This window comes from Electrophorus electricus, chromosome 4 (assembly GCF_013358815.1).
Source record: "Electrophorus electricus isolate fEleEle1 chromosome 4, fEleEle1.pri, whole genome shotgun sequence".
NCBI lineage: Eukaryota > Metazoa > Chordata > Actinopteri > Gymnotiformes > Gymnotidae > Electrophorus > Electrophorus electricus.
The window spans coordinates 28,288,328-28,302,092 of NC_049538.1; the positions used below are offsets into that span (position 1 = coordinate 28,288,328).

The 13,765-nt window shown below is 42.8% G+C and overlaps 1 protein-coding gene across 4 annotated transcripts in view; it reads left to right on the plus strand.

Annotated features, from left to right (window-relative positions):
• Positions 1 to 13,765, plus strand: part of LOC113573996 (arrestin domain-containing protein 4) — a 34,439-nt gene that overhangs the window by 9,191 nt on the left and 11,483 nt on the right. The window contains exons 9-11 of one of the 4 annotated variants that reach the window (XR_003410272.2): positions 3,353 to 3,472; positions 3,562 to 3,659; positions 3,786 to 3,821. Coding sequence is in view for 3 of the 4 variants with exons in the window: in XM_035525703.1 (XP_035381596.1) it covers positions 3,786 to 3,916; positions 6,660 to 6,717 (189 nt within the window). In the remaining variant the exon portion in view is untranslated. Of the gene's footprint in view, positions 1 to 1,424; positions 1,801 to 3,352; positions 3,473 to 3,561; positions 3,660 to 3,785; positions 3,917 to 6,659; positions 6,751 to 12,315; positions 12,389 to 13,765 lie in introns of those variants that run through there. The other 3 variants (XM_035525703.1, XM_035525704.1, XM_027004616.2) reach the window with 3 other exon arrangements.

The window sequence follows — 13,765 nt, forward strand, 5'->3', positions numbered from 1 at the left end:
TCTGTACATTGTTTATTACCTGCATTGACCCACATGTACTCCCTATAATATTTCATTCACGCAGACATTCTTGAAATGTGGAAAACACCGGGCTTCTCCATCCTCAACAGTTTGGCAGTACTAATAGAACTGCATGCCAGGGCCCAGCGACGTTGCTTAGCAGTGTGGATTTCTGTCTGTGCTCATGCTTATCTTCCTGTGCTCTTGGTATTCGCACCTGCTGTTTTTGGCAGGGGCTGTGGAAAGGCACGCTGTACCCCTGTTGACAGGAGTGAGTGCATACCACTTTGTCTCAACCTTGATATTCCCCTTTTTTCCACACCATTGTTTAAACATGTTTAACTTGCTGATCACTGTAAAATTCGAAGCGTAATAACAAAGAGGCATTTGGATATTGGCTGAAAATGCATTCACCGTGTACCGTGAGAGACCCATAAATCATAAAAATCCTGCAACTCCAATAACACTCTGGGTATTTGTAAGCCTCACAGTCTGATCAACACATGCTGAATAACTTCTCATGCTGTTAGCATACCATTACAGCATGTAGTTGTCACTGTATTCCCTTAATACAGTACATGTTTATGATACTACATTTAGGTGTTACAGATAAATAAGCATATCATAGGCTTTGGCAACTATGCTTACTATGTAGTAGATAAACACACAAGTAAATGGTTCATGGTGACATACTGAAAGACAAAAAAATGGGAATATCTGAATTTGTATCTGTTTGGTCGATGTGTGAGTGTGTGTATGTGTGCTTTTGTGGGCGTGCATGTAGCATAGCCCTGTAGTCAGTTACCTTGAACAGGTAGTTTGTTAAACTTTGAGTGCCCAAATTCAAAGCAATACTTTGTGTGAATTTAACTTTTTATATATTATGGTAATTAATTACATGGCATATGGCCATTGCAAAATCAGCTGTTGCTCTCCAAAATGCATCACTGTAAACACACACACACACACACACACACACACACACACACACACACACACACACACACAAAACAGAAGGATAACAGAAGCTCTTTTAAAAGCATGGGTAAAAAAACATTTATTTCTTTTTGATCCCATATAACCTCAAATACTTATGTGCACAAAATAACCAATGTGCGACTAAAGACTGGACAGACACAGAGAGGAAATCTATTCCATTTTCTTTCCGAGAATTTGGTGCATTGTAGAGCATTTGGTAAACATAACATTCAATTACCTCTACAGGGCAGGGTGAAAAGTGATTAGTAGGTTCCTTTGAATAGGCTATTATTGAGCAGATGTGTGCAGCCTTTTGCCACTGCTTATTTGGGGAGTGACAGCTCCATTCACCGTCCATTCAGAACTTAGTATAACTACAGACAGATCCATACAGTAAATAACGTGACTCTACTGATCTACTGTCAAATTCTCTTCTGGTTATGCAGGAGGACATGCTTACAGTGGGAGACAAAAGAGCTTCTTTCTATGGATCCTTGTGCAGTATCTAATCTATATTTGGTGGTAACTGTGTCATTCATTTTCAAGTCTGAGTTCAGTATGACCTCCCATCTAATGTCCTTCGTTGTTAATTGAAGGCACATTATGTAAATGTAGTGTTGCATCTCACCAACATCAATACTCTGACTGTTAGGGTTTATCATTTGCTCTTTATCATTCAGGAAATAACACTGGTGTGTATGTGTACAAATAGTGAAAAATAGAATATAAAGCTGCATTACCTAAAAAGCAGAAATGGACATTCATTCATGAGTTGAAGAAAAAGTAAGCTATGTGGAGCAATACTGACAGTTAACATTAATGAATAAGCACAGTAAAATCAACAGCTGACCATCACCAAATCATCCTTAAACACTTTCTATGTTCTGCTAAGTGTAGTTTTGTATTTCATGTCAGTACAGTAAGTGTTCATTAATCACAGGGAAATTTGACTTGAGCATAAATGTATGGAACATTGGTTAAAGAATCGTAACGTTAATATTGATTCCCATAGCGATGTAGGGTTGCACTTATGACAGCTGTAGTAAGTCCTACTGAACAGAGAATCCTAGATACCTGACATTAGGAAACATTAGCTATCTATCATTATTCCAACAAAATTAAAATAATACTAAATAAATAACATCTTTGAGATGTTATCACAAATGATTACCTCCACCAAGCCAAGTCCATCATCTAAAGTTCTTTTCAACCTTATCTTAGATATTACATCTCAGACATTAATGAAAAATGATTAAAACAGCTTTTTGTCATGCAGGCCTCTGGAATCACCACACATACTCATCCCCTGAGGACTGATACGTTACACTGGTAACGAATCTCAGACTTCCTCATTGCGAAGTATTGCCTCTGTTTCCTTGAACATACTAAGCGTTGTACGTGACTGCTGCTCATCCATGTATTGACCTGCTTCCGTATCTTGTTTTACGAGTATTTCCTTGTTCCTTGTTATACTCGTTTGGCCCAGTTCTATTGCCTATGCTATCTTCTCAACTCTGAGTTGGATTTGTACTTTTGGTTGTGTTTGTCCCTTGGACTTATTCTTTGGATTTTTACCTGGACTGTTTGTGATTTAAATAAACTATTCGCTTTTTATCATCTGCAGGGAATCTTGCTGCGTGACACTTTTATTGTTTTCACCATGTTTTAACTTAAAGTATTTGAGAAAGCCCATGAAATAAAATGCATTATTAAATACAATAATGCATTTTTTGGAATTGCTTTTATATTACATTAATGTCTGAAAATGCCCCCCGTATGATATACAAATCTATATTTCTGGATTTTGTCATGTCAAAAGCTGTTATGGTCAGGTCATGATTATTGCTATAAATCTCCTTGCAGGAGAGGGAAACTAATTTAAACATGGTCAAACTTGAAAGAGAAATAATTTTTGCCCTCATTACATACCTCTGTATGTACTCCATTCTACTCTACTCTACTAGTCTACCTATTCTAAAAGAAACCACTTTTTCCAAGTGCAACGTAACATCTGTAATTATTACGCTGACACTGCCCATCTCTTTCATATGCTTCTTCCTGTCCATACAGCAATTTCCTACACTGCATATCCTTTCCTTTACCGATACTAAATTCCCATCAACCGCAAAGGCCTGAGTATGAAGCACTCTTATTCAAGCATTAACATTCATAATCATAGCGAGCACTGTTCTAATAAACATATCTGAATGACACTGTTTACACACTCAACCTTTAACATTGTACTAGTATACTGTACACTGAGCTCATAATGCTAAGCGATCATGTTGTACGTCAAAGCTCATAAGACTAAGTGGCTCACCTTGATGCGGTCATTCTTAATAGAAAAGAACGTGACTGCAATCTGATTGTGTAGGTGAGCGACGAGCGGTTGTTACTGAGTGACTAACTCATACATGTGATGACCACACTGGAAGCACCTTGAAGACCAAAGGGTGATAAATGGCTCAGTACAGCAAGTAACAGCGCTCTACAGGTATGGGAGAGGAAGGTCTAATAACATGATCTGCTGAGACTTTACCCTAGAGCAAGCAAGTAAACACACACACTCTCACTCTCTTTCAGCCTCAGAAATACATGGAAATGAAAGCAAGCTGAAGGATTCTTTGGAGTGTTCCCTGGCTTCGCACACAGGAGGCCTATCTCTTCTTATTTATATGACTGTAATTAGTTTTGTCTCTGCTCACTTGTGATACGAAAACCCTGTTGGCAAGAAAACCAAACATCAAAACAAAAACAATTCAGCTGAATAAAGACAGCAAGCATTATATTATGGTATTGTGTTGCAGATAGCTGGGGCAATGAGCCGACTATCAACTGTCAAGCACACATCACTGGGTTTGGTTCCAGCTGTTTTTAGTGAACTTGAAAGTGGAGCTGCAGCCCAGGACAAAGCCAAAGTCTATATCCTGCTTTGGAGGTAAGTGGAGTGAAGTCTTATTGGTTCCAGGCACCTTAGATGCACACAGATGGCAGCTTGACACCCAACTCACCCATTTTGAACCATGAGTGGGCAGTTATAAAGATTCATTAGAAGCACATAACCTTCTACTCTTAACAACCCCTTCCTTAAATGTTTGACTCTGCTGTGTCAGGGCCATGTTGTCCTTGTTTTTATTTGAAGGGTTAAATTGAAGTCAGCAGAGATTTACAATATGTGTCATCATAGCCCTCGCTTCTAGCACCATCGCAAAACAGCAGCTTCCCCAGGAGCACAGCAGCTGCAGAAGTAAGCTTATAAAAGTTTGAGGATACTCAGGAAACTTAAGTGATCCCCCCACCTCAACTCAGGGTGAGCCCACAGCCTGTAGGATGGCTGCTTATATTAATTTCATGGAGTTTAAGAGGTTACCAAACTCATTTGCAGATTCTTATTCATTTATGAACTCTGCAACTCTCAACACTGCAGCGCTTTGAGCTAGGCCACTTTGGGTGCTTAAATTACATGGAATATTATATAGGAAGGTATGTAAAAACTACTGTAGGTTTTCTCTTAACTTAAAGGCAAGCAGGTCAAGAACAGGTAGCGTAGCATGAAATGACAGCACCCTGCTGTTTATCGAAAAGGCAGCAGGGTCATGAAGGGCATTTGCAGAATTGGTTCACTGAAAATTTCAAAGCTTTTCTAATGAGACAATGAGTTTCATAGAAAGCAGCCTAAGGAGGAAACTTCAAGTGGGCCAGCCAGTGAAACTGAGTAAAAGGCCTTCCAGGCTGATTGGATTTCCTCAGGAACAGGATTCACCTCAGGGATCATATCTAATCCAGCATGCCGCATTCTTGCTGCAAAATTATGGTTGGAGGTTTTTCACTGTTGTATGATATCAAAACTCTGCATTCGCATTTCTCACGTGTAGATACATATCAATTAGCTTCATAAATGGCCTTAAATGGACTTAAATCTAATGAAAATTATATTATGTACATAAATAGATATCAAAGATATCTATAAATGTATGAGATAATAACACTTATACATTTTTATTTTTGTTTATTGACAGTGATGGTTAAAATCAACAGTTTCAGACTCATAAAACTTGCTCCTCTCTCCAAAGCTGATTTAAGACAGAAAGTACATGTTAGCTCTTGGTTTTAGCTCCTTTATTGGGATGCCAACAACCATCAACAGTTTGTCCTACTAAACAGTAACCTCTACCTTGACCTCAAGACCACAAGCTCCTCTGGGTGCTGCCTGTCTTGCTGTAGGAAAGGCTCTCCCCATCTTTGGGAGAGCTCCTCCAAACTAGACCTCTGGGTCTAAGAGTGCATGTGCCCATGTGCAAGTGTGAAGCCCCTGCTTTGGTTGGGTTATGGGGGCGGGGTGTAGATACAGAGTGATTAATTGATGGTCACACCCTGGTGACTAGTGCCCACCCACCTTTGATGAAGAGCGATGGAAGGGCAGCCAGGGCCCTGGCTGATAATGGGGGGCGGCAGAGGGAGCTGGTGTGTCCTGCTTCATGGCAGGGATTTCAATCAAAGAGCCACCTTGCTGCAAAAGCCAGTGCTGCTCAAAACCCCTTGCAGAGTGTCTGTTCTCCTGCAGGAAGAGAGCAGTGCCCCCCGCACACTGTTTACTAGGGCAACTAAATAACATGCACAAACACTCAGTATTCAGTTACTTCAACACATATTGTTATGAATACCACCTTGCAGTGATTAATTAACCTCTATTCTACTGTATATGTTTGTGAGTTAATTTATAGGTTATAGAGTATGGACAATGGAGAAAATAATTCAGAAGAGTTATTTAAGTGCAGATACTTTTTGCATGTTGAACTTCTTTCCTGAATCAGTGCAACATGTATCCTGCCAAGTTAAACAATCAGAAATCTAAACATATCGTGGGGAAAATTATGACCCCTTTTGCACAAGTACCCACAACAATCCCACGCCATTAACCTAGCGGTGCTATCAAGATTTCTTTCTAAAATATTATTTTTTTCATCTAGAGTATTCTTATATATATACTATGATGAATACATATTTTCAGTTAATGCAAGAGGTAGGTAGTGATTGCTTAGGGCAAGGGCAGGCCTGGGGAGACATGACCTAACATGACATGTAAAAAACTAAATGATTAGGCTCCTTTTTATCGCAGTCAAAATATGGTCCCAATGGGATCGAACTTGGAACATTGCATTAAAAAGTGCAATAAAGTATATTTTATGATATGGGGCTGTTATTAGTGTGATTTGTTCTAATAATAGATTGTTATTAGCAAATAAAAGATTGCAGTACTCTAAGATGCAAATGGAAAAATCAACTGCAGAAGGGGCTGTAATGTTTTGAATGAAACCTGAGAATTGTGTAATTTAAATGCATTTAACGCACCTTTCCTTTCTGTTTCATTATCTAGTCAAATAAGGCCTCAGGCCTTCAACTGTATGTGCCATCAAAAAAAGAAAGAAAGAATGTGTGTGTGTGTATGTGTGTGTATGTGTGTGTGTATGTGTGTGTGTGTGTGTGTGTGTGTGTGTGTGTGTGTGTGTGTGTGTGTGTGTGTGTGCGCGTGCGTAAGCAGTTCTCAGAGGGCATGGGGAATCTCATTGTGGTGCAGCTCCTCTGGTGGGAGCACCGTTCCATCCATCTAAGACTTTATTTAGGCCTCTTGTCCTGCCCAAGTTCTGTGCAAGCTGAGATCACTCTGTGTTCCTCCCTAGGGATGACAATAATGTCACACGCCAGCTCGGCACACATACATTTCAGCAGCCGACCTAAACCTATTAAGAATGACTACTTACCATGGAAAAGGTGTGTCCTTCACATCCGCAACCTTCTCATACTTTTTGCATGCGCACGTGAATGTGTGTGTGTGTGTGTGTGTGTGTGTGTGTGTGTGTGTGTGTGTATACGCACGTACAGCATGCTCATACAAGGTAACACTAAAGTTAAAATGCCTGTAAAAAGGCATGGATTCTGTACACAAAGATGATAAAACTATAAATACAAGACACTATATTCATGCAAGTATCGTATTTTTCAAGAAGTATAGTTTGGTTATTTACACTATTATGTATCTACTGAATAAATCTTGAAAGTAGAAGTTAACCATGCATTTCTGTTCACAATATCCATATTTTTTAGAACAGCAGTCATTTCAGTGAAAGATTAAAAGTTAGGGGAAAAAATGTGATTCAGAAACATAGACTGTGTTGAGGACCTAGATATGGTGTAAACAGAAACAAACAAACAATGACAAAAAAAAAATAACAAAAATAAAAACACTTCCATATCACACTACCCGAACCTGTTCACTTTCTTCACGCTGCTCACCCATGTCCACCCCCAGCCCCCAAAAAAGCAGCTATGGAACAATCCATTTCTGTCTATGCATTCTCATGGCAATCAGGACTTTCTCATAAACAAGGCGGACATTTATGTTTGTAGCGTGTGATAGTGGGGCAAGGATTATTTGCAAGGGAAACTGGGCCACAGTTTTTAGAAACAGGGTTACTACGAACCCTGCAGATCCTGTCTATGACTCAGAATAGACTCGGAGCTCACTACCTTATCGTACTCCAGGCTCCCCTGTGGAAGCAAGGGAAGCTAACGCCGACTGACAGCGCGGGCCCCAGTGCTGGTCTCGCTCCATGCTGCCGGTGCTTGCGCTGATGAATGCCCTTTCAGGTTGGCATGGAGGCTTTTCAGACTTAATCACTATCCCTGGCATTGGCTGCAACATGAGTCCATCGAACTTTGTAAGTGAAGTTAACAAGAGGTCAGATTGTCTCAATACAAGAATGCCATTTTTACAGGTTAACGCGACAATGTAATTAATCAAGTGATTGGACATAATTATCCTGCTCACTAGAGCTCCTCAGGTATTTGACTCAATTACCCTTTTTATGGTTAAGCACATTATACTATACTGTATACTTTCATGATATTAGAACGGATGTTCCCCAGACAGCACTTTTCTCATAGCGTATGCCTCATGCTGGATCAACTTTTTACATGATTTCATCTAAAATGCTAGAAAGGAACCATGTTTACTAGAGAAACAACACATGGCTTGAGCATTGTTAGAACCAGAAAGGCATTAGAGACTAAGGCCATTTATATTCCACAATGGAAAAAAAAACAACAACATATGATTAACGAGGGTGCCTCTCTTTATTTCTCTTGAACCGTACAAAGCAAAAGCTCCACCTTGACCACTCTATTAAAACCAAGAGCCAAAGTTATCCATCGAGCTGGAGACAGAAGGCACAGGGGCTGTTTTCACAATGCCATGCCTTCTCTCGCCCCTAATGGATTTCAATACACTGCAGAAGCCAGAGAGAGATGTGGCGTCTACATTTTTGACTGATTATGCATTTCTCTCTCTCTCTCTCTCTCTCTCTCTCTCTCTCTCTCTCTCTCTCTCTCTCTCTCTCTCTCTCTCTCTCTCTCTCTCTCTCCCCTTCTCTCTCTCTCTCCCTTTAAGCTATTCATAGAAGATAGATTCATCATTCCAATTTGTCAAGACGGCGAAGTTTTCAATTAATTATGTTGCCAGGGAAGGAAGCAGTGGGTGTATTAGGCTTCTCTGTCAGGCCTCGTCCGAGTCCCCATTTACAGGCCTCAAAATAAAGAGGTATCAGAGAGGTGTTGGGCCGCACCAGTAATTAATTTGATGAATGCCTCAGTGGTGCAAATAGTGGCAGCCGTGCGTCTCTTCATCAGACTGCAGTGCAGCAGCAGCGAGTCACCCTGCCCAACGCTAATTTGAAAGGGGAACCATCTCATCCAGCTAGTGGACGTCCTTACGTGCGGGGCCTATTCTTCATGCCACAGCAGAGTGGGCCAGCAACACCGGGGGGGGGGGGGGCCTTATGCTTCCCATCAGCTTTGTCCTTGGTGCCAAGCCGACAGCTCCACTCCATGCCCGCTTCTTTGACTTTGTGGCCTGATCCGGGTAATAGCAGGCAGGAGGGATTTACGTGGCGTGGGGGGGCAGTGACAAACCCCTCAACCCTCCCCCACCATCCAGCCCACCAGCCTCTCTCTCCCAACAGACAGATTAGGGAGACAGGCGGTCACCAGCACCTCCAGTCTGGCAGGGGTGTAAGAGAGGGGCCTGAGGGATGGGGGACGGGAATTTCTAGGCTGGAAGTGAGGCAAAATCACAAATCACCCCATAAGATGGCTGGAGAGACAATGTGCTCCTGCCAGGGTGTAAAGACTGGTGGCATCAGCGAACCAGAGGGACCCAAGCAGTGAGGAGGCCGAGAGGAGGGTCCAATCTAAAATGATGGATCATATTATTGTGATTAGGCAAAAGCCTGCTTGGCAGCTGTTTGCGAAGGTGCACCAACAGTGTCGACAGGAGCCAAGGCCTCACTGAGAAATAATTGGGCTGGTGCCACATAATTCAGGTTCTGATTTTCACAAGTGGGGGACCTCATTATAAATCAGGTCATCCTTTGATACAACACCATAAATCAAAGACAGGCATGGCTCAAACAATTAGATAATTACTAGACCCCCATGTCACTGCTGTGTTAGTGCACTGCTTTGTAAATCTCAGGAAGGGAGGGGAAAAAATGCCTGGTAAACTCCACCATAATTAGTCGAGAGCCAAATGAGGGTGTGTGTGTTGGGGTGGTGGCTGTGAAGGCTACTGGGTGGTAAGACAGGAGTAATTGGGAGGAAAGCCCTGGTGGTTTGACAGGTACACAGTAACACTGGAATTTTATTGTGCAAATAACAACAACAATACGAGAGAGAAGCAGAGGAATAAAAAATGTCATATTTGTAGTCTAATAGTTATTCTAGTAATTACATAAATAATGTAACATTTCAGAAAGATGGTAATGAATATTTAACTTTTATATTTTCTTTTAATTCAATCTTAAACCCTTTATTCAATCTTAAACACTTACGGTGATAGGAAATTGCTCGAGCTACCTTTCTCCTAGCTGTTTCATGTAGCAATGCAGTGACGTATTGCTATGGACCGTTCCAAGACTCTCTGGGATGAGTTTGCCTTTCGTGGACCTGCACTGACCCCTAGTGTTGCTCTGCCCTCTTTCTCCTCCCTCCCCACTGCCTGGGCAGCCTGTACCTCCTCAGAGCCAATTATTTCCCCATCCCATGATTACCCGTAGGCAGGGATGCCACCTCAGATCCAGAAGCAGGAGTCCAATTGACCCCAATTGAAAGTGTCATTTTTCAACACTGCCAAGTCAGGAGACGCTTCCCCAGTCTGGGATGCAAGATCAGTGTGAGAAGCTCTACTGAACTCTTCAGCCTGCTCCACACGCTGTCCTTCTCACTCACACAAATGCATGCATGCAAACAGACAGGCAGTGCTGTCACGTAAAGAAGCTCTCAACCACCGTGTTAAAACGGAGGTCATGGTGTGGGAAGGGAACCAAGTGGAGCAGATCGTCTCGAAACCTCCAGGCTTTCACAGCCACGTGTTGATTCCAGCACAGTGTGGCCCTGCCTTTTACACTGCAAACCCCCGCCTTACCTCAGTCCTTACTCCTCACTCGCACAGACATGCACTCACCCTCTCGCCCCGTACTGCAGCCGCTCAGCTAACTCCCCTGACACGCTTAATAGAATAGGAGGCAAATAAGTCCCTCAAGCACGTCATTGCCCCTTGAGTAGCGCTGGCTGCAAAGAACGCTGCCCTTTCAGAAGGCCTAAATGCAGAACCCACCTACACCCCAAAATACTTTGCTCTCACTCCGTTCGCCCCGTTCATGTCTTCCAAGCTCCAAAGTGCTATTTCTTTTCATTTTGTACTAATACACACAGAGACAGAATACAAAAAAAAAACCCACAGTTTTAATAGAATGAGCTATATGTGGCCGATAAGTTAATATGTGAAAAACACCAAGAAGGATGATGCAAGCACAATGATTTCAAAACTGCGCTCAGTGTTCATGTGTAGCAAGAATGAACTGGAGAAGAAAAAAAGTTAGTTTTTGTACTGCATATAACAGTAATACGTACACAAATACCCTCTTGCTAATCAGTCCGCCTCCTTGATTCCTGGCAGACCCAGCATTGCCCATAGCTGCCACTACAACTCAGCTTACAGTTGCATCAAAGCCCTACAACAGCTTCCAAATGTAAACCTCTGTAGATAGATATTAAAGCTGCTTGACGATAAGCACCATCTGGCCAAGCATAGCTCTACAGTACCTCTACAGCAATGCTTTCAGGCACAAGTGATCTGTCATGACCATCACATGACCTATTCATCACAAACGTTCCACCATCCTAACGTCCTACAGTGAGATGAGCTGACAACGTCTTTACGATATTGCTGTTCCTTTGATTGGTATCTAGACAGACAATGATCAGTTGGGTTTTTTGGTTGTTGTTGGTTTTTTTTTTCTGTTTCCTGTTTATTTCCTCCCTGCTATCCCCGCAGTGCAGTGGCTGCTTAGATACGAAAGCAAGAGGGGTGGGGATTGGGTACAGGAGAAAACGTCACACCAGTAAAGGCAGCGAGCCGTAACGCCCCGCCCAGACGAGGGGATGGCCAGTTGCTCCTCTCTGTGTGCCCTGGGTAAAATGATTTAAGTGATTCTGAAGCTGTGCCACCAATCTGCCGATCTACCAGAGACCGAGAGAGAGAGAGAGGAAGGGAGAGAGAGAGTATCTGAGAGGGAGAGAGAGCAACGCATTTTAACTAAAGACCCAATGGCCTTTGTTAGCAATACTCAACTAATAGGAATGAAACAATAATAAGTGATGTTTTGTTTGTTTTTGATGGGCAGCACAGACATGATAAAACCTTTGAGCAGACCCCAACCAATATTAAAACTATAAATCTATTATTCCATAGTCGTGTCTTTCAAATGAAGCTTTCCTGAGCAATCCAGAGTCAATTTACATTGAGCTTGTACAAGTACAGTTGGTATTAATTCTGAGACACACACACACACACACACACAGGGAGAGAGAGAGAGAGAGAGAGAGAGAGAGAGAGAGAGAGAGAGAGAGAGAGAGAGAGAGAGAGAGAGAGAGAGAGAGAGAGAAAACACATTTTAACCAAAACACTTTGCTTTCATGGTGTGTCCTCTGCCATAAAAAGACACAGATGGGTTTCTTCATTTCCAGCGTAATGACTTGAAGTCCCTGATGATGAAGTGAGGGGAAAGGTTAAAATTACATTGTTCTGGTAAATTACACTCAGACAAATGGCTGCGAGGCAGAAGATAGATCAAAGAACAGCACCAAACACAAGCGGCACTCCTAAGTGGCTTAGCTTGGCTGCTGGATGCAGGCTCTCTTCTTGTTTCATGATTGTGATCAGTGTTAATTAAATGTGCTAATATTGTCCTCACTTTCCATGTTTGTCTTCTCTCACTTTAGGCAACAGTGGGCTTAAAAGGCCTCTGTTCTCATCTTCCCTGATTCTGTGTGTTGCTGTACGAAAATAATGGTTGGTTTGTATGCAGAAACTGCCATGAATTTCCTGTAATGCTGAAATAAAAAAAACAAAAAAAACAAACAAATCATTATTTTTTGATGGGGGAAAATAGCAAAAGGGAGAGATGGCACAGGGGAAGAGAGAGAGATAGAGAGAGAGAGTTAGCAAGTTCAGTGGCAAACTTGTCACGATGCAGGGTAATAAGGTCAATGTGAAAAACAACCCAGGGGCACATTTCCCAGTAAACGACAGACTGCACGCGCTCTCACACACACACACACACACACACACGCACACACACACGCACACACACACACAAACACACACACACACGCACACACTCACACACGCACACACACGCACACACACGCACGCACAAACACACTCACACACACACACACACACTCACACACACACGCACACACACACACGCACAAACACACTCACACACACACACACGCACACACACACACGCACGCACAAACACACTCACACACACACACACACACACACACACACACACACACACACACACAAGCACGCACAAACACACACACACAAACACGCACGCACAAACACAGGCACGCACGCACACAAACGTGCGCACGCACAAACACACACAAACACAAACACACAGGTGCGTACACACACACACACACACACACACACAAACACACACGCATGTACACACACAGACACAAACACACGCGCGCACAAACACACACACACACACACACACACAAACACGCACGCGCACGCGCACTCACACAGACCCGGCCTTATGTTGCAGAATCCAAACCCATCGAGTCAATTGCCAGAAAACATGACATGACCTTTCAGATTCACTGAACATCAAGCGTGAGTAGGACTGCCGTGCTTTCCACCCCCTCCCCCTTCCACCTCCTACCCACCATGCTGCAGAAGCTCCGCCCCACTCTGACACCCCCAGGCCCTGGGTTCACCACAAATAATTACTCACTATCAAGTCTGTGCTGAACAAGACTGCAGTCAACAACTATCTATCTATCTATCTATCTATCTATCTATCTGAATGGATGGATGGATGGATTATTAACAAGTAAGTTATTTAATTAATAAAAACTTGCCTTTCAACTTCACCCTGTGCTGGAAACATATAGAGCAATGTATATTCAAACATGCCATGCTGTTCGATGTTCTGTGAAGGGTGAGGTCATAGGGTGTTGGGGATGCAGAGGGGCTGTGAAGGGTGAGGTCATAGGGTGTTGGGCATGCAGAGGGGCTGTGAAGGGTGAGGTCATAGGGTGTTGGGCATGCAGAGGGGCTGTGAAGGGTGAGGTCATAGGGTGTTGGGCATGCAGAGGGGCTGTGAAGGGTGAGGTCATAGGGTGTTGGGCATGCAGAGGGGCTGTG